General features: G+C 44.3%; 4 protein-coding genes across 5 annotated transcripts in view; 2 read left to right on the forward strand and 2 right to left on the reverse strand.

Moving 5' to 3' along the window:
* The window catches only part of LOC120424881 (uncharacterized), a 28,489-nt gene extending 26,226 nt beyond the window's left edge, over positions 1-2,263 (reverse strand). The window contains exons 1-3 of the mRNA XM_052709916.1: positions 2,094-2,263; positions 641-1,969; positions 342-578 (exon numbers count right to left, since the gene is read on the reverse strand). Coding sequence (XP_052565876.1) covers positions 342-578; positions 641-1,953 — 1,550 coding nt within the window. The 5' untranslated portion in view covers positions 1,954-1,969; positions 2,094-2,263. The remainder of the gene's footprint in view (positions 1-341; positions 579-640; positions 1,970-2,093) is intronic.
* Positions 2,264-4,083: 1,820 nt separating this feature from the next.
* Positions 4,084-6,308, forward strand: LOC120424882 (partner of Y14 and mago). The gene is made up of 3 exons (XM_039589146.2): positions 4,084-4,443; positions 4,503-4,894; positions 4,960-6,308. Exons 1-3 carry the CDS (start codon positions 4,416-4,418, stop codon positions 5,254-5,256), a joined length of 717 nt encoding a protein of 238 aa, XP_039445080.1. The 5' UTR covers positions 4,084-4,415; the 3' UTR covers positions 5,257-6,308.
* A 3,674-nt stretch (positions 6,309-9,982) lies between these two features.
* Positions 9,983-16,865, reverse strand: LOC120424878 (translation initiation factor eIF-2B subunit delta). Of its 2 annotated transcripts, none has more exons than XM_039589138.2 (6): positions 16,777-16,865; positions 16,657-16,705; positions 16,400-16,492; positions 14,705-16,213; positions 10,408-10,894; positions 9,983-10,350 (listed from the first exon to the last, which is right to left on the reverse strand). In XM_039589138.2, exons 3-6 carry the CDS (start codon positions 16,427-16,429, stop codon positions 10,130-10,132), a joined length of 2,247 nt encoding a protein of 748 aa, XP_039445072.1. In that variant the 5' UTR covers positions 16,430-16,492; positions 16,657-16,705; positions 16,777-16,865; the 3' UTR covers positions 9,983-10,129. The 2 variants fall into 2 exon arrangements, with proteins under 2 accessions (XP_039445072.1, XP_039445073.1); XM_039589139.2 differs by having other exon boundaries at positions 14,705-16,210; positions 16,777-16,864.
* A 1,894-nt stretch (positions 16,866-18,759) lies between these two features.
* On the forward strand, positions 18,760-19,529 carry LOC120424876 (transmembrane protein 258). Its single transcript, XM_039589135.1, has 2 exons — positions 18,760-18,920; positions 18,997-19,529. The coding sequence occupies exon 2, from the start codon at positions 19,001-19,003 to the stop codon at positions 19,241-19,243; it is 243 nt and encodes an 80-aa protein (XP_039445069.1). The 5' UTR covers positions 18,760-18,920; positions 18,997-19,000; the 3' UTR covers positions 19,244-19,529.
* Positions 19,530-20,304: the final 775 nt, after the last annotated feature.

The following is a 20,304-nucleotide window of genomic DNA, read 5'->3' on the forward strand; positions in this document are numbered from 1 at the left end:
TGATGTTCTGGATCATAAGAGAACTCCTTGGATACCTAGTTGTAAGATTTGAGATGGAAATAAAAAAAAAACTACTAAATAGGCGAATACTGTATTTATTGAATTTCTCATGGTTAAGGGTTGGCTACAATACACAAACAGCAAGTAATGGTTTTACTTCATGTAACATTTTATATAGTCAAGTCGTCTCAACTTCACTCATCCCTGCTCTCATCAAACAATTCATTGCTCAGTCCGTAAGGATAAAAATATGCGCCCCAGGCCCTTCGCGCCGTGGCGCGTAACACATCTACTACTATGGCAAACCTACTTCCTACCTCGGTGGGAGAGCCCACATTTACTCGACACCAACGCAATCCTCGACGTGGTTCTGCAGGCTGGTCAAATCGCGATACGCATTGTTACACAGCGGACAGTGCAGAATCGACGGGACATACTCTTGCTCTTCCGGATCCGGCTGCTGCTGCGGTGGATTCGCTCCAACTCGGCTCGGTCCAGGCGTTTCGGTCGGTGGTTCCGGAACGCGTTTGTCCAGCGCCTCGTTGGCCGCCTTGGTAGCGTTCTCCTGGGCGACTCTTCTGAAAAGGGGAAGTTTGGTTTTTAAGAGAAGTTTGATTTGATTAGATTAGCGCAAACTAACCCATTCTGGACCTCCTCTATAAGTTGCTGGTTGCGCTTCTGCAGCAGCTTCAAATCTGCCAGTATGCGGTCCTTCTCGCTGGCCAGCTCGCCGCGAGCGGTACGTTCCGCTTCAAAGTCGACCTTGTAGATGTCCAGTTGGGCGGAGAGCACGTCTACCTGTTCGGCAAGCGTTTTTAGCTCGCGGATATTTTCCGCCAGCGAAACGTCCTTGGTTTCGATGTCTCGAGCCTGGCGGGCCAGCTCGGTACGGTGCTTTGCGTGCAGTTCCTCGGCGGCGGACAAGTTGACCTTCAAGCAGTTGATTTCGTCGACGAAGACATTTTTCATATCATCAAACTCGAGATTCCTGGCCACCACGACCGACATCTCCCGCTGCAGCACCTTCAACTGACGCTGGTGTTCCTCCTTGGTGATGTAGTCTGCGTCCGCACCGACATCATTTCCTCCCGCTTTTGTGGCCCTAACCACCACAAACTCCTGCTTCTCCAGCTCGAGTCGCTCGATCTGTTTGGCCATGTTCTGCAGAATCGACTGCTTCTCCGACACGGCTTTGCGCAGCTCGTCCAGTTCGGCCGTTGCGTTCAGCCGTTCTGCCTCGACCTGTTGCCTGGACTCATCCAGCGACTTCTGCAGGGCGATCCGCTCCTCCTGGAATTTCTTCGCCTGATCCGTGGCGCGTGTTTCGGCCAGTTGAAGGGCCTGCTTGAGCGCTTTGTTCTCCGCTTCCAGTCCGTCCAGTGCGGCGCGTTGCTCGTCGATGGTTCTGACCTGTTCGGCGTACTTCGTCTTCACCTCATCCTGCCACTTCTGTATGTTGGTAAAGTTCTTCCGCATGGCCACGTTCGCCTTATGCAAGCTGTCCTTCATTTGGCCATGTTCGTTCAGCAAGTGCTGAAGAGCTTGCACCTCATCGATCGGCATCGACGACGACGATTGCATCAGGCTGGGAAACGCCTGCAGCAGGCTGGACTTGGTCTCACCCATAATGATGCTCGCGGCCAACGGATTCGCACCGCCTGGTGGTGCCCCCACCGAACTGGCCATGCTGCTCGCGCCCGATAACGGGAGACGGAACGATCCGTTCGACGCTTCCTGTTGCGAAATCGAGCACTTTGGCGAGTCGAAATTCGGTTTGAGTGATTCACCAGCCTGAATAAGACTAAAATTGCCGGAGTTGATCTGGGTCGTGGTGCTTTCCGTCATCTTTTTCGACTGGGGCTGCTCCAAACTGCTGCCACTCTCCAGATATTGCTCCATCGACGGCGTTGGGGTCGAACCCAGCACGATGAACGATTCCTCGTTATCCGACATGTTTTGAGAAATTGCGCTGTAGGAAAAGAGAGAAAAATAAAACAATCTACCTGTTCTAAGCCTATTTTTTACCATAATTAGAAATCGCACTCTGGTGCTAAATTTAGCTCCACTCGAAAAAAAGAAGAAAAACTGCTTACCTGTGCAATTATGTGCAGCACCTGCGATGAGACACTGTTGTGATTTATGAGCTTTGCTGCAGCGGTTGTTCCCGGGAAGGATTACGACAGAAATTTGCACTTGAATCGCGAACCGACCGGACTGACTCAACTGCGCTCTGTTGATTGTGGAATTTTTGGTGTTTTTGTTGTCTTTTCTTTTTTGTTCGTGAGGTAGAAAATAAAAATAAACTTTGACAGTTCGTATGAGTGCACGGAAAAAATAAATCGTTTGAGAAAAGATAAAGGGCACAGACACTACAGACGGATTATTCGTATTCGTATCTTTTCAAACATTTTAATTTTAATACTTGTCAAAAAGATCGAAAAGAAGTTCGTTAATTCGAATGGAAAAAAACGAAACTATTGGCACTACGCCCCCCGGGGCATGGCCTTCCTCTAACGTGGGATTTCTGCTCCAGCGCCTCTGACGAGACAGGAGAAACCGGGACCGACGTTTTACTTCACCATCCGATAGAAGCTCAGTGGATAAGGCGGGAATCGAACCCGCGTCTCATAGCATCATCGGGATCGGCAGCCGAAGCCGCTACCCCTGCGCCACGAGACCCACGAACTGGAACTGCATGTGAATTATCAATTGCCAATCCGCTAATTGGAACACAGACAGCTGTCAAAACACGAAGCCATTCAAAGGCTGTATATCAGGAAAACCAAAACATAAACAATGTCAGTGTCAGTGGAGTGAGAGAGTCAGAGATAACGATTTTGACAACCGCACTACTACACACTCAATCGCGAGTACCTTAGGTAGAAAGCCATGAAGCCATCCCACTTGGAATTAATTATCTTGGAAAAATTGAGTCTCTGTCGCAGAAAGGTGTTTGTGGTGCAGTCTACAAACAGTTCAGACAAACTTGTTTTAGTTAGGTTTTGCGTAACGCCCGACAAATCGTGCGAAAATCATGCAGAATAGCTGACAGCTATCGGCGGAATAAGGCAATCTAGGCCTAGTGGAAAAAATATAATTCAATTCATAAGTCTGGAGAAAGATTTGAAGGGTGCGGTACGACATTGCTCTTACGGCCATTCGTCCCATTTAAACGCGTGCAATGAAAGGCCGTAAGAGCAATGCCGTAATGTCTCTTTCAAATGTTGCTCCAGAAATACGAACTCCTCGTCACTCCCTCACTCAACCTGATGCAAACAAAGATCGAGCTCGAGCTGTCACAGTCATGTGAAATATGTTGGCCAGGCGGCCAGTCTAAAAACCCAACTAGAAGTCGTCTGACAAAAAACTTTTGCTAGAAAGAGATAGAAAATCGGATGCAAACAAAGTTCCAACTACCATGTAAACGTACTTTGAATGTTTTGGTAAATTTCTGACTTTTCTATATAATATCCCACTCTAGTACCCAGTCAACTCAATCGAAATTCTGAAACGGTATTCAATTCGAAACGTTTACGTATTCCGTTTCAAACGCAACAACCGGTACGAACACGGAATCGGTTGTTGCGTTTGAAGCAGAATACGGAAACGATTCGAATTGAATTCCGTTTCAGAGTTCCGATTGAGTTGTCTGGGAGCCCAGTAAACTCAAACGGAATTCAATGCGAATCGTTCACGTATTCCTAAACGTATTCCGATTCAAACGCAACAATCGATTCCGTGTACGTACCGGTTGTTGCGTTTGAAACGGAATACGTAAGCGATTCGAATTGAATTGGGCCAAGTGGGCACTTTTGATATTCTCGGCCAGTCACGACGTTCTAGCAAGACTCTAGCAGAATTCTTAGAGAGCTGGATATTCTTAGAGCATTATAGCAGAAATGTTCCACCGTTCTAACAGGATTCTGACAGAACTAGCTCTGCTAGAATATTTCGTGACTGATGGGCGAATGTTTTTTACCCGAATCACCCCTCACCAACCGGGATCCGTTCTTTCAAATGCCTTCCGTGAACGCCGCCCCACTACTGTCATCATCGCGCCCGTCGTCGCCCGAGAACTGTCACTTTTCTTAACGCGCTGTTGTTCTTGTTCGTGCGAGAAGAAAAAAAGCGCAAGCCAGAAAAAAAAAACCTTTGAAAAAAGCATTTTTTTTCACGAACCTCACGAATCCTTACCGCAGATTATTCTCCGGCGGGACAGACTCGGGTGGTTCCGGTTCCGAACGGTGCGCGCGGGTTGGCAACGGCCGGCAAGCGTGAAATTGGTGCGACTTTTTATTGAACACAAATCGATCCGCAAAGTTGGCGCTCTTCCGGAACCTGAAATAAGGGAGGTCTCCGTCGTTGTCGTCGTCGTGTGGGGTGTCTGTGATTGATGTGAGGTTTGAGGGACTAGGATGACCACGTACGCTACCGATAGTCAAGGTTTGTGTTGGACTGTGTACCTTGGAAGAGGGAGTTGAGTGAAGACTATTTTTTTGCAGGCAAGTTTATTCCGGCGACCCAGCGGCCGGATGGAACCTGGCGGAAGCCGCGGCGTGTCCGCGACGGGTACGTCCCCCAGGAGGAGGTTCCACTGTACGAAAGCAAGGGAAAGCTTTTTGCCCAGAAGCCATCGCTTCCACCGGGACTGCCCCCGGAAATGGCCCAGAAGGCACGGGAGAAGCGCGAGAAAGAGCAACGGAAGGCGGCAGCCCGTCCAGCGCAGAATCCCGTCCCGGGGCTGTTGATCTTGCACGAGGACAATAAGGCCAACCAACGCCAAGCGAAGCCGGCAAATGCCAAGCCTAAAAAGAAAGCCGTTGAACTGCCGGATGTGCTGCTGGAGCAGAAGCAGAAGGAAGAGCAGAAGGCGGCCAGTCGGCAGCAGGCTCAGGTGGGAGCTGAGAGGGGAATGGAGTTGGGTTCAAGCAACATTTGAAAACTGATTTCTTTTTGTAGGATCAACGGAATTCCAAGCAGCAGCAATCCCAGAACCAGTCCAAGCCGCTCGACGACGTTACAAAGGCCGTACAGGACCTGCAGCTAGGTACGGCGTCCGGCGCCGATGGCCACAGTGATCTCAGCAAAAAGTTGCGCAAACTGCGGAAGAAGATTCGCGAAATCGAGGTAATTGAGGAGCGGTTACGGGCAAGCGACGGACCCCGCCCCGACAAGGACCAGATCGAGAAGGCCAAACGGAAGGCGGAGATTCTGAAGGAGATCGAAGAGCTCGAGCGGGGTGGCGGCCACAAATGATGATCCTCCGCGTTGCTCGCCGCCCGACGACGGTCGGCCGACATTCTCTGTGTACAAACGAAGAGATAAGCTAGCCAGCCTCACTCCCTCACAGCTGAATCGCATTTTAGGCTCGTTTAGTGTGCAAGGATAGAGTTTAACAAAGTTTTTTTTTCTTTTATTGTTTCCACTTTTTAGAGTGTTAAGTTCAGCTTCCTTTCTCGCGCGGCTCAATTTCAGTGTTCCTTCGTTTTCCCCCCTTAAATATTCTCCTTCTTTCTTTGCCTCTTCAAACGGAACCGAACGATTTTATATAACTTTGTGTAAAATGTGATTTTTGTTTAAGCAAATTGTGAATCGCATGCAGAGTTTAGAGATTAAGACCACAAAACGGAAAAACGCTTCGCGGCGACTTTCTTTCTCGGTACTATTTACAGTAGGCACTACGGTAAAACCATTTTAGGGTATAGACCCACCAGAAGCTTTTTAAAGAAAATACACAATAAACAAGGGTAGAAAATGGATTCACATTTGTTCCGAGTGCTTAATTTTGATTATCGAGTCGCAAAACAAACAAACACGTCGCCACATTGTTCACAAAAGTAAAAAAAAACGCACCCAGAGCAAGACATTTACAAACAATCGAACGTCGTCGTCGTACTTCCAGCAAACAAACTTTTCCAAGTAGAATGAATGCAGTAGAAGAAGAGTAGCGTCCGCACACAAACACACACACTCCTCTCTCGGTAGCGAATTCAAATCCAATGACCCCCACATTAGGTGGGTGATCTCTTGAAAGTAGAAAGCTACTTTTTCATATAAAAAAAAAGCCGGAAATCAAAATCTTAAACGCTGGTAAACAAAATGGAACACTAAACTAACGTAGTTGAAAACAAAAATCCTGTGTTTGCGACAAAATGAAACAAAGCAAAAACTAAAAAATAACGGACGAGATGTTTTAATTGTTGGAGTAAACAGAAGAAGGAAGGAGAAGAAGCATAAACATAATTTACACGTGTAAGTAATTGAATGAAAATGAAAAGTAAAATAAATGTTTCAAAATCTACAAAAAAGGCGTTGTTTTATTTGAACGAAAGAATGTTCCGTTGTTTTGTAAGTTGTAAAAATTACATACAACATTTTTTGATCGCACTACTTGACTAGAGCGAATCCTACACACCAAATTCTGCGGTTCGTTTTCTGTTAGAATTCTCTATCGTGGAACCAGAAAGTACGATCGAAATTTGTAATTTGTCAAAATTTCCAGTAGAACCAACAATTTTAAAAGCATTTTATCGGAAGCATACAATTTTTTAAGTAAATCAAACATTTCAAAAATTGATTGACCCCAGTTTACGGTAGCTTATTAGGGCATCTCCACCGCTGGGGTGCAAATCAAATTTGCACCCGGCTCATGAATACCGAGATCAAATTTGCCATCTTGAAAAAACTCCGTCATCCCCACCGATAGGATAGCAAATTTGCCACCGAAACAAGCCCACCGCGCTGGGCAAATATGGGTTTTTATCATTTTTTGCTCTCGTTTACCTTCAAAATCAATAATTATGTTTTGATTCATGCCTAGAAATGCTGAAAGTTTATAAAACATTTTAATCCTTTTGAAAATTTCAATGAATTTCATTTTTCGAAAATGTCGAAAGTTAAACCATTTGCTACCCGATTTGATTCTCACCAAATTTGCTCTCGCGTTTGCCCCCAAGTCTCCCACCGCGCGTAGCAAAGCAGGTATCAAATTTGATCTCAAGTTCATCTGTAGTAGAAAAATTTGTGTCGGTACCTGTCGGGTACACTCAACCCCCGGTGGTTGGTCACTTTTTCGTTTGACACTTTTTTAGTTTGTACCCCGTTGGTTGGTCAAAGTCAAACTAAAAAGTGACGAACTGTCACTTTTTACACAGGCCTCACGCACACTATCAGAACAAACGTTTGGTAGTGTGTGTGAGCGCCGTGTAAAAAGGGTGTCAAACTAAAAAGTGACCCCGTTCGTTTGACAACAGTTGGTGTCAAACCATCGGGGTTTGAGTGTACTCATTTTCTGATACCCGACAAGTACCGGCAAGCCGGGGCAAAGTTTTGAATGCGTGTTTCGGAGATTTTTGTATGTCTGCTCTTTTGTATGAATCAAAAATTCTAAAATTCAAAAATTTTAAAATTCAAAAATTCAAAATTTCTAAAATTTAAAAATTTAATAATTTAAAAATTCAAAAAATTTAAAATTCAAAAATTTAAAAATTCAAAAATTTTAAAATTCAAAAATTAAAAAAATTAAAAATTTAAAAATTCAAAAATTAAAAAAATTTAAAAATTTAATTGAATTTTTTTAATTTAAAAATTTAAAAAGTCACAAATTCAAAAATTTAAAAATTTTAAAAATTCAAAAATGCGTTTTAATAGCTTATATTTTTTTTAATTCAAAAATTCGAAAATTTCATAATTCAAAAATACAGAATAAAAAATACAGAAATTCAAAAATTTTAAAATTCAAAAATACAAAACCTCAAAAATACAGAAATTCAAAACTGCGTTTAAATAGCCGTTGTTTTTTTTTTATTTGAAAAACTTATTTTTTTATTTTTTTTTTGTTTTTTTCAATTTCTTTTTATTTTTTTTTTCAATCTTTCTAATTTTTTTTATATTTTTTTTCAATTTTTAAATATTTTTATTTTATTTTTTTTAATATTTAATTTTTTTAAAAATCTGATAATTTATTTTTAATTCTATTTTTTTTTTATTTTTTTATTTTTTTCTTAATTTTTTTATTTAGATTTTTTTTCAATTTTTTTTATTTTTTTTTATTTTTTTTAAATGTTTTCATTTTTTTTCATGTTTTTTTTCTAATTTTAAACTTTTCTTAAATTTTTATTTTTTTTCAATTCTTTAGATTTTTTTAATTTTAATTTTCTTTATTTTAATTTTTTAATTTTTTTATTTTGTTATATTTTTTGGATTTTTTTATTATTTTATTTTTTTAAAATTTTGTCATTTTTAATTTTTTTAATGTTTTTTTTCAATTTTTTATAATTTCTTTATTTTTTTTTTGAATTTTGTTTTAAATTTTTTGAAATTTTTTATTTTTTTTATTTAAAAAAAATATTTTGTTAAAAATGAAATTTTTATTTTTTTATCTTGTAATTTTTGTAAATTTTTTTAATTTTTATTTTTTTTGCCTTCCTCACCTCAATGAGGAAAGGCTTTAAAATCACTCGAAAAATGAACTTCTTTATTAGACCTCGTAGACCCACCTTCACGTATACCTATCGACTCAGAATCAAATTCTGTACAAATGTCTGTGCGTGTGTCTGGATGTGAGTCCGTGCACCGAAAAATATGCACACGATTATCTCTGGATTGGCTGAACCGATTTCGACCGTTTTGGTTTCATTCGATCTGTCTTGGGGTCTCACAAGACCCTAGTTAATATTATGATGTTTAGTAAAGTACTTCAAAAGTTATGCTTAAAAAACGATTTCGAATAAAGTCCGGAAGATTGTAAAAAGAGTGGTTTTTGAAAGCTATTTAAAAGACCTTTCCAACGAGCCCAAAACGTTGAAGATCTGACAATCCTATCAAAAGTTATAAGCACTTAAGTGTTATTTATGCACTTTTTGGAGGCCGGATCTCAAATATTTTGATGAAAACGTTGTCCGGATCCACCATGCGACCTGTCTTTGTATAGGTAATCAAAAGACCTTTCCAATGAGCCTAAAACGTTGAAGATCTGACAACCCTATCAAAAGTTATAACCTCTTAAGTGTTATTTATACACTTTTTTATGCCGGATCTCAGATATTTTGATAAAAATAAGTCTTGTTTAAACTCTTTTTTGAGGCTCTGTAGTGTAACTTTATGAATGTAAGGAAGGCACCACCCACCTAAAGGTGGATTAAGCAACGTTTTTAATTTTTTTTATACATGAAAAAAACAATTATTTCATTTGCCGCAGATAGAAAACCAGCAGAATAGTGGGTAGCAAAGTGAAATCCCGAAGGACTGAGAGCAAATTTGCTACCGCGACAGGTACCGCGGTGGGGTTGACGTCGGGTGCAAATTTGATTTGCTTCGATGTTTGCTACCCGCGCTGAGATGCACTAAGTAGCAAATTTTCTCTCAGTTCTTCGAGATTTCACGCTGCTACCCGCTATTCTGCTGGTTTGCTACTGCGGCAAATGGAATGATGCACGGAAAACTGAATCATGCATGGAAAAAAAATCAAACTGTTTTTAAAAATAAAAATAAATTAAAAAAAATTAAAGAAAATTAAAAAAAATTAAAAAACAAAAATTAAAAAAAAATCAATTTTTTTTTAAATAAAAAATATTTTAAAAAATTAAACAATTTAAAAAAAGTAAAAAAAAATTAAAAAAAATAAAACAATGACAAAATAAAAAAAATCAAAATAAAAAAAAATTAAAATTTAAAAAAAATCTAAGAAAAAAAATAAATCAAAAATTAAAAAAAAAATCATTTTTTTAAGATTTAAAAAATAAAAAAAATAAAAAGAAACCGGGTCTTTTGTGGTCTCTTTTGCAACTTTCTGCTCATTTCTAGGCTTCCGAAGGTAATGTGTGGTGAGTCACCCAAAACCTCTTTTACACAAATGGACCGACGTTTTACTTCCCCATCCGATAGAAGGCCAGGAGGATAAGGCGAGAATCGAACCCGCTCCTCATAGCAACTTTCAATGGAGTCTCGGGAAATCTTCAATCAAAGAAATTTACGCTCTGTCTGCCAGGATATCAAAATTTGCACTCAAATATATTTTAATTTTGACCAACGTTCGACTAAACTTCTCTCCAATAGTCGAATCAACAACAAGATTACAATCAATCGTTCGTCATCACACAAAGAGCTGCATGCAAAGAGCCCTCCCCTTCTAATATCCCACCTCGGAGGGTTTGATGCGCAAAATGACGGGCACGCTGGTGCAGGGCAGAATGGCCACCTCGGTCACGACGGCCGTCACCAGCTCCGGCGGCGTCACGTCGTAGTGCATGTTGAGCGGCGTCAGATGGCTGATCGATTCCCACTCGGCCAGCGGGTTGTGCAGTCGGTTCTCGCGGGTGCCCGAGTCCAGGATGAGCTCGTTCGGGTTGCCTGGAAAGGTTAAACATGATTGTCTGTTTCGAACACATTCAAATTAAGCGATCTCACCGATTTCATTGTACACGAACGCATCGGTTTGGACGCGCTCGCTGAACTTGTGCGTCTCGCAGCAAACCAGCACCGGCACGTTGTACGACTTGGCCACCAGCGCAATCTGGGCCGTTCCGACGCGGGACATGACGCAGCCGTTGGCCAGCAGGGCGTGCGCACTCAGCAGCACCTTGGTCACCTCGGGAATGACGTAGCTGATGGCGTTGATCAGCACCACCGTGCAGTCGACGCCCTGGGCCACCAGCTGGCGCAGCATGTCGTGTTCGCCGGTGCGTGGCCGCGAGTCTACGATGACCACGCGGAATCGCTTCGTGCGCCGGTGCGCTTCCTCGAGGATGCGTCGGATGAGCGAGGAGCAGCCGTACGTGAGCAGCACGTCGCCGTCGTAGATCTTCTCCTGGACCGAAATGCAAATGGCCTCTTCGGCCTTCTCGATCTGGTCCCGGATGTAGGTGTCGATCGCTTCGAACAGGAACTCTTTTTGCTGGGAAATAGAGGGGTCGGAATAAATTTATTAACCTGTAATTTCGTAACCTGTATTACGAGCTGGATTCAAGCAATAAAATAATACGTGTACTTTGAATTTTTCAACAAATGTTTAGACAGGACTGAATGGTTTTTCTCCAAAATTTGTATGGAGAAATAGTGCGCCATTCTGGCTACATGCCCAGCCCACTTCAGCCTGTCGTGCTTGATGACTTTTACGATATCAGCATGTTTGTAGTCTTGGTACAACTCGAAGTTCATGCGCCTGCGCCACCGGTCTCCTACTAGCTTGCCGCCGAAGATAGCTCCCAGGATTCTCCGCTCGAAGACCCCAAGTGCTCTCTGGTCAGCCTCCTTTAGCGTCCTCAATTCGTGACCACAAAGAACGACAGGGAGTATGAAGGTCCTGTACAGCGTTATTTCTGTAGACGTCCTTAGGCGGCGGGACCTTAGCTGACTACGAAGACCGTAGAAAGCCCTGTTTGCAGTACTAATTCGTCGTTACACTTTGCAGCTCACATCGTTGTCGCACGTCACGCGTGTACCAGGATATACAAATTCATCCAACATCTCGTATAGAAATCGTATTTCCGACTCCGAAGTACCTTCACCTTCCTTGTTTCAATCGTTAGCTATTCGCACGCTTGATTAATTAGCTTCGCCGGAAAGCCGTGTTCTAGCATAATCTTCCAAAGTTCGTTTCTTTTGACTGAATCGTACGCCGCCTTGAAGTCTATGAACAAATGGTGTGTTTGCAAGTTGTACTCCCGGAACTTGTGGAGGATTTGTCGCTGAGTTAACATCTGATACGTAATTTACCTATCCGCTCGAAAACCACACTAGTATTTGCCGACAAAGGTCTCGGTCATTGGTCTCAGCTTGCTCCATAGGATGCGGGAGAGTACTTTGTACGCTGAGTTGAGGATTGTGATGCCTCGATAGTTGGCACAATCGAGTCTTTGCCCCTTCTTGTAGATTGGGGTGACGAGCCCGTCTAACCAGTCGGTCGGAAGCTGTTCTTCGCACCAATAGCGTAGAATGATTGGTGCAAAATCTCGACCATCCGCGTACTCCCGTGCTTGAAAAGTCCGCGGATTTCCCGTTCTTGAGCTCCTTAACAGCCTTAGTTACTTCCTCCAACGTAGGCGGATCCACAGCTTTTCCATCGTCCTCAATGTGTATCCTTTTCTCGACGATTTCCTCTCGTGTCTCACCGTTCAACAGCTGTTGAAAGTGCTACTTCCACCTGGCCGCTACCGCTTTCTTATCTGTCAACAGGTTACCTTCCGTGTCGTTGCACATCACAAGGGAAGGCGTGGATTTCCTTTATATACCGTTGACAGTTGCGTGAAACCTCCGCTTATCGTCCTCTTCCACAAGTAATCATACGTCTCTCGGGGTTGCCGATCTTTTTTTTTTTTTTAATTCTTTTTAGGTGCGGTGACCAGGTTAGAAGGATCGGTCATCAACTATAACAAAAACAACTCCTTACACTCCATACTTCGAGATCATGTAACTGACAAGGGTTACTTGGTCCAAGCGGGTCTTGCAGGTCTTGAACCTGGGGATGTTCTCAGAGAAAATGCGCCACAGCTCAGCCGAACTCCAGAGCACCTCTCCGGCTTTCTCCTTTGTGGTTCCACCACCTGCGGGTCGAGGGCGATCCTTCAGTTATCCGTCCAGGACTGCGCCCGGCAGCGGAGGGAACTCCGCCGGTGTGAACACCGGAACTGCTGGACTATGCTTCTCCGTCTTCCTTGCCGGCGGTTTCGGTTTCGTAGCCTGCTGGCGCCTCCCGATGAAGTCCGCACGCTTGGGGCAGCTGCGGTCCGTGGTTTCGTGAGCTCCAGAGCAATTGGCACACCGCTTTGGCTCGGCTTCTTTGACTTTGCACTCGTCCGCCTTGTCGGGACCCCCACAGTTGTTGCACCTCCCCTTGAGGTGACAGTTCCTGGTTCCATGACCCAGCTGGGTCACGTTCGGCCGCTTATTCCGGTAAGCCTCCCACCGGATGCGAAATGCTTGCAAGCGTTTGATTTCACTCAGCTGCTTGAGGTTGGTGTAGCCCTTGAGGAACGTAACTATGTACGGGGTTTCCGCCGAGGTGCACCTCCACAGCTTCCAGGTTGTGCGATTCCTTGAGGTTCTTTCTGACGTATTCAGGTGAAGCCGGTGGAAGTTCTCTGACAACGACGCGGAGTTGTTTTTTATTTGGAGGTGTGGGAATAGAACTCCACTTTGTTCGCAATCAAGTGGGCCCGCGCGGTTTCAAAACGGTCCTGGGAGATACAAAGGAATTTTGATCCCAAACGCAGTCAGCTTGTAACTTGGCTTGATTGTACACGACAACATTACACTCCTCAGCTTGCCGAAGCTCATATTCTTAACCACCAGAGGTGTTGGTTTCTTGGCAACTGGAACCGGTGGGACGCTTCCTTTCCCAGCTGGGTTACCATTATTGTTGTTGTTGTTCTCCACCAGCGGGCTGAACTTGTTGTTGTTGAGGAGTTGTTCCTCGTTGCCAATTCTGACGTCGGCTCCGTCTTCACTAGTCTTCTTCCGCAACGCGTTCCGACAACGAGAAGAAAATCGTCGTCGGAGGAATCTTCCACCTCCATCCACAAGCACTTTGCACGCAGCAACAATGTTCTGGAGGGCTCCCCATTGCTCGTCCAGGTTACCCATAGGCGTGTCCTCGTTGATCCGCTCGTCGAGCTTCCAACTAAACTCTGCAACAACGTCGTTACTCGAAAGACGCTGGACGTTCAACTGCGCTATCCTCGCGTTGTCCGCGGGGTCAACACGTTCGACAGCCTTGCTCGGATTTTGCACGCTACCAGGAAGTGATCGGAGTCGATGTTCGGTTCTCTGTACGATCGGACGTCCAAAAAGTGTCGACCATCCACCAGAACGTGATCGATTTTGGTACACGATTCGCCATTCGGGTGGCGCCAGGTGTGCTTCCGAATGTTCTTACGCGCAAAGAAGGTGCTACAGATAGCCATTCCTCTGGCTGCGGCGAAATTGACCAAACGTAGGCCGTTGTCATTCGTAAGAGGATGAAGGCTCTCCTTGCCGATGACAGGATGGAAGAACCTGCGCGTTTGCGTCTCCGATGACTATTTTCACGTCGTGTCTTGGGCTCTTTCCATAGGTCTTGTCGAGACGCTCGTAGAAAGCGTCTTTGTCGTCATCGGGTTTGTCGTTCGTCGGTGCGTAGATGTTGATCAGGCTGTAGTTGAAGAATTTGCCCTTTATTCTCAACACGCAGATCCGGTCATTCACCACCTTCCACTTGATAACTCGGTTCTTCTGATCGCCAATCACTACAAAATCGACTCCGTGCATCGCCTTTTCGTCGATTTGTCCGTCCTGAATTTCTTCTTTCGTTTTTCTGAGTTGGTGATTTGCATCGGTATGCCGCCTAACCAGGGCTGCGAATACCTAGTCTAGGGGTGGGGCTGCCAGCTTACAGCTACCGGGACTCTCAGCTGCAGGTTTCTCTTGACACCATAACGGGGGCTTTTGTCTCGTGGCCTAACCGTACAGCTACACCCTCCGAAGAGGATTCTCCTTGAAAAACCATTCGGCCAGACTAAACAAATTGAGCTTGAAGAAAAAGTTGAGGTTCAGCGGTGATGTTTTTAATTCTGAACCATTCTTAATAGTTGACGAATCTTTTTGCACTCTTCGGCAAAGTTGTTTCTCTGGAACAAGCCATTCAATGCCCGCCAAAAAGTTCATAAAATGAAGTTTTTGTGAGTAAAAGTAAAGCATTTCTGCATTAATAATAAGATTTACAACCCACCTTCGACTCGGAGTTCTTCGCGTCCAGCTGGCGCACGTACATGTTGATGTACTTGAGCGCGTTCGTCATCGACACCGAAAAGGGGCGGCACTTTTGCAGGTACACGATGTTGGGCGTGAGCGTCTCCTCGAAGCCCCGCCCAAACTCCTTCTCCGGCGGGGTTTCGTAGTGGCCGATGACGGCCTTGAGCGCCTCCAGGAAGGCCAGGCAGCGACTCTTCGAGCCGGCCACAATCCCGTCGGCATACTGGAGGCCAAGTTTAACGATGGCCGGGTGGAGAGTTGGCGAGTTGACAATCTCTTCGGCGGCAAACTTTTTCGTGTACAGATGGTTGAACAGCTTGACCATGTGCGGTTGCTGCTGTTGGGTTTGCTTGGCCGTGGCGGCGGTTGAGGCTTTCTTCTGGGTTGGTTTTTGAGCTGAGGGGGCTGGGGCGGGTTGCTGTTTCTGCGGAGTTGCCGCTGGGACTGCTGCCTTTTTGGCCTGAACTTCAGCCTTGGCCGCACGTTGAGCTTCCTGCAGGGCGCGACGTTCCGCCTTGGAGACAGGTTTCGGCTCTGTCTTTGCGGCGCCGGTGGCCAGTTTAGGGTTTTGCGCCTCAAACAGGGCCTTTCGCTCGGCTTTGCTCAGCTGCTTGGGGTCGGATGGAGCGGCGGCTGTCGTCGCCTCTGGCTTGGCGTCCGAAATGTGCAGCTTTTCGAGCTTTTCCGAGATGCTGGAGTCGGTGCTGGATTTTTGCAACGCCGGCGATGACGAATCATTGGTTGCTGGTTTTTCAGGCTTGACCTTCGTCTTGGCTTCTTGTTTCGCCTTCTTCTTGGCCTCTCGTTCGGCTTTTACCTCTTCTTTAGATTTCTCCGTTTTGGGAGGATTCATCGTGGGTTCAGGATCTGCTTGTTGTTTTTGTGCTGATGGAAAAATGTCCTCTGCTGAGATGTCGATGATTCCCGGAATCGGTTTAGCACAACTCTGCTTCTGAATTGCTTTCGAGGAGTTCGTTACAATTTTAAGCTTCCTCGCAATTGCATTACTTTCGAACGTGTAAGTTTCTGGTGAAGGGAATATTCCTTCAAGTTGAATATCTTCGATCCCAGGGAAGCTCTCTTTTTTATTACTGATAAATATTCTCTTGCCAAACGATGGAAAGATTCCTTCCAGCGCAAGATTCTCAATCTCAGCGTTTCTAAACCCAACCAAACTTGTCTTCTTCACCGTAACAGGACCGTTTCCCGTCGCCACCCCAGCAGAACCTGTCTTTCTGCCAACAGTTTGCCCCTCCAACGGATAAACCTTATTACCCGGGAAAATCTCCTCCAACGGGATCGCTTCAATCGATTCCACTTTCGACTTGTTTCGGTTTCGTTTGCGATTTCTCTTGCTTGGATTGCGCTGCAACTCACTCGCGGGTTCCGTCACCGGTTTGCTCTCGGGGATCGCCGGAGTGGGATTCTCACCGGAAGTGTCCGGCTTGGTTAGCTTCGGCTTGTGCTTCCGAGGACGGCGTTTCTGCTTTGGAAAGAAGAATATTAGTCAACGCAGTCAAAACTAAAACTTACGACAAAGGTCATGCAACTTTCAACAAGTACTAACTACCAAAAGAGTTAACGAAAGTGGTGAACATGCAATTTTCTACGGTGAAACTTAGATACAAAAAGATAAAATTAGTACAACACACAATCCTGTACAATCCGATACCTTGGGAGGAGCTCCGCTGGGGGCTTCCATCGTGTAAACTTGGAGGACGAACTTTGGTTTTTAAGGAATTTACGTGAGAATGCAAAGGGGAAGCTATTTTTGAATGTCGTGTTCTTTAAACAGGTAAAGAAAGAGAAACTATGCGTTAGAAATCTTGCAGTATTTTGTTATTTGAATATTAGTGGGATATTTTACGTGTAGACAAAGATTTCCTGTTCATTTTGGGATGCATCCAAAATTATGGATCAAACACTCACCTCTTAAATTTGTCCAACTCTCCTGAAATTCACAGCAAGTCAAGCAAACCTGGTGATTTATTAAAAGTAAAGTCACTACGTTAGTTGTACAATGTCTAAATAACCAAAAAAAAAACTTACAGAATTTTAAAAATCCAGCAAACTTTCGAAAACTTTGCAAAATTGCAAAACGTTGTCGATTTTCCACCAGATTATTGACATTTTGGGTGACAGTTTCGCTGCTTGTTTTGATGACGGCAGCAATGGAGTGCGTTCACAGGTGCCCCCGGTGGATCAGTGACGTGTTTACAAAAGGTCTGACTAACTTATTTTTTTTTTAATTCACAGAGCGGATTCGCTAAATTGATTTTGGCTTAATTCGATTTTTTGGCAGTCGAAGCCAACCCCCTGGCACCACTGTAAATGGCTAGAACGTTTGACAGTCACCAAAACCTCGAAGAGCCCACGTTGTTTATCGTGGGCTCTTCACTAATACTACTGCGTGGGCTCTGTGAGTGTAGCAGTATTGGTGTTGTCTGTTTGTTTACACCAAATTTTCAAGAAACATCTCTTTTTGTGTGTGCAAATCTGTTACGAAAAAAGATGAGAACTGTTGCTGGACCGGGGACTGGCCAAGTCCCGCTGTTGATCCTTCCGAACAACTCGCTGCAATCTCCGGCAGGGAGTAACCGACCAAGTGCAGAAACATCCTGGCCAACTGCCGCTGTCGACTCGCACAGGGAATCGAAGGAATCGCGTGCTTGTGTTGAATCCGACCTTTCGTGGACTCACAAGAAGTTCATCGCGAAGTGGTCCGAACAAATCTGAACTTTGAACTTGCAAAACCGTCTTCATCGCCACTTCGCGGGGCATTTATCCATAGTCTCTGGCGGATAGGGTCCTTCGGGAACTTGCGTTTGGAAATCCGTCCCGTGTCCCGTGCCGTTATTTTTTCATGGAAATCATTTCAACATTATGAAATAATGCCTTTTTCTACCACGCGGTTTGTTTATTTTTAAATTTTGACAGCAAATGCGTTCTTCATCTTCTTTGTCGTCTTCTTGTTCGCGTCGAACATTTAGGTTTCATAAACATGGCCGTCGTGACAGAGGGCTGATCGAAGCAAATAACGAATCAACGAACGAACTTTTGTTACAGCATTCTGTAACACTTGAAAATTTCTTAATTACCTATTGTATTTTTTCAGTATAATGTTTTGTCACAAGTAAACTTGGAGCTCTTTATTTAAATATGACACTTTCCGGCGTTTTTCACTTTTTTCGAAATATGTCTCGTATGATATTTCATTTCATTTCATTTATTGGATTGTTTTGGCAAAAACATCAGTGCAGTAATTATCCTAAGCTGAGATATGGGGTACCTTTCAACAGCTGACTATTTAAACGGTGTTGAGTTTACTGGTACACGGGAGAAAAAATGAGCAGGGGAAGGAAAAAAGTTACAAAATAACCTTCGAAATTGCTAATAGATAGGTCTCGTATGATATCAAAACCTCAAATCAAATCAAACCATTCACATTCACGATCCCCAGGTCTTTTGTCTCTATTGCAAGTTTCTGCTCGAACCTAGGAGTCCAAAGGCTTGAATGGGGAGAGCACCCAAACCTCTTTCTACTCCAAGGAACCTTCCACACCAGGGTTCGAACTGACGACCTTTGGATTGCGAGTCCAACGCCGCCAGCGATGCCACCGGAGCAGGCTTGGTTTGGTGTGTTGTTTGTACTTATAGCAGGGAGACGACTCCCACACCTGGAATGATTTAACGGCCTAACAACTAAGGCCGGGATCGACTTTTTACTTCCTCATCCGATGGAAGGTTGGAGCAGATGGGAATCGAACCCATGATCATCCACTTACGAAGCGGACAGCTTAACCATTCGGCCAATCCTGGGTGCCTAGTCAACTCAAACGGAATTAAATTCGAATCGTTTCCGTATTCCATTTCAACCGCCGGTACTTGCATGTAATCGGTTGTTGCGTTTGAAACCTCGTTTGTAACGGAATACGTAAACGATTCAAATTCCGATTGAGTTGACTGGGTAGGTGTACGCGCAATGGTGCACGTTCTCAGATATCGCCCCTCCCAGTGCGGCCATCGCGTACGTCACTGCGTTCACCCAAGCTGTCAAAAAGCCGCTCCGCGACGTTTCGCCACGTAATTTTGAGGAGTGTTTTCAAAATCTTCTCGCTGCCAAGGTGCCGGACAACAATTTTGTAAATTGTTAATTTTTGTGCTAAAATAGTAACCAAAAGTCTTTGAAAAAGGTGAGAATCGATAGCTCTTGTGGTGTTGATCATGAATTGAGTTAATATAAATCTAATTATTGCTTTCTTCCTCCAGCGCAATGGATTCCATGATTCGCTACATCTCCCCGGTGAATCCGGCCGTGTTTCCGCACCTGGCGTCGGTTCTGCTGCTGATCGGAATCTTTTTCACCGCCTGGTTCTTCGTGTTCGAGGTTTCCCGGCCGAAGCTGGGCGGCAAGGAAGGCGTCATCTTCAAGGAGCTGCTCATTTCGCTGTTTGCGTCGATCTTCCTCGGGTTCGGCATTCTGTTCCTGCTGCTCTCGGTGGGGATCTTTGTGTGAGCGATTCCCCGTCATACTGCGTGCAATCTTTTTCCCGATTACGTGTGTGAAGGCGAGAGTGGCGACATCCGTGGTGATCGTCCCTTCCGTTTTGAACTGAATCTTGAGCATTTTATTTTTTTAATTTTCCGGTAAGTCTCGGTCAAGTTCGGTCACGGAAAATAAAGATCCGTACCATGCAGCATGGCCAAGCAAAGTGGACACTACCATGAATGTGTATGAGCTCTACTAAATAAGATTTAAACAATTAGATTTAATACAGCACCCGGTCTGTGTGTGTCACCAACTCAGGAAGTACCTTTCTTACCGGAGAGAAGTTTGATTGAGAAATTCCTTTAATAACTGGGTTAAATCGGTTCAGTTTTCAAATAATTTTAAGGTATACTCGGTAGGGTGTTCCCTTGGTGGTTCGCTGTGAGTTGTGGATTGCCTGCTTATCTTCTGATGGTTCGGCTGTGGGGACATGCTTTTTATTTTCTCGTCGCTCCATACCTTCAGTGATGGGAGCAAGGGCGTCTATATGAAGTGTTCCTACACCCGTTACAAATTTCCGGGGTGCTTGGGGATGGGAGAGAGGAATCATTTTACAGAGGCGACGCGTGGCCAAAATGTTTGCTTGTCCAAAAAACACTTTTCATAATAATAGTATTTTTTCATCGTTTTAAATTTTTTGAAACGTTTACATACGTTCACACGTTTATTTAAGTGACAACGATCACATGATTTTAAAAATGAATGATATAACATCTTCATCGATCGAACGAAGCAAACATTCCGGAGATTGGCCATTTTAATCAACGAGCTTTAGGTTTCGATACCAAATTAGGGGAAATATGCCCATTCTAATCACTCTAAGCCGTTCGACCAATTCTCATCACTTTTCCGTTTTCCGCTATTAAATCAACATTTTCAGATGTTTCAACAATGGAGAGTTGCTTGCTCACTTTTATTTGAGCTATTTGTTATTTTGGAACAGTCAAAAACACTTTATGAAAGCTGTAATTCATGATCAAAGTGCTGATAGGCCGATAATAGAAATAGGCTGAGAAAGGGTATAGTTC

The sequence above is a fragment of the Culex pipiens genome, chromosome 3, assembly GCF_016801865.2.
Source record: "Culex pipiens pallens isolate TS chromosome 3, TS_CPP_V2, whole genome shotgun sequence".
Classification (NCBI taxonomy): domain Eukaryota; kingdom Metazoa; phylum Arthropoda; class Insecta; order Diptera; family Culicidae; genus Culex; species Culex pipiens.

Excerpts from the sequence above, each read along its gene's own strand:
- LOC120424878 (XM_039589138.2), bottom strand. The coding sequence starts at position 16,429 with ATGGAAGCCCCCAGCGGAGCTCCTCCCAAG. Across the intron at positions 16,214-16,399 it reads CCAGCGGAGCTCCTCCCAAG|CAGAAACGCCGTCCTCGGAA; the intron begins GTATCGGATTGT and ends TTCTTTCCAAAG. Across the intron at positions 10,895-14,704 it reads CGAAGAACTCCGAGTCGAAG|CAAAAAGAGTTCCTGTTCGA; the intron begins GTGGGTTGTAAA and ends TCTATTTCCCAG.
- LOC120424882 (XM_039589146.2), top strand. The coding sequence starts at position 4,416 with ATGACCACGTACGCTACCGATAGTCAAG. Across the intron at positions 4,444-4,502 it reads GTACGCTACCGATAGTCAAG|GCAAGTTTATTCCGGCGACC; the intron begins GTTTGTGTTGGA and ends ATTTTTTTGCAG. Across the intron at positions 4,895-4,959 it reads CCAGTCGGCAGCAGGCTCAG|GATCAACGGAATTCCAAGCA; the intron begins GTGGGAGCTGAG and ends TTCTTTTTGTAG.
- LOC120424876 (XM_039589135.1), top strand. The coding sequence starts at position 19,001 with ATGGATTCCATGATTCGCTACATCTCCCCGGTGAATCCGGCCGTGTTT.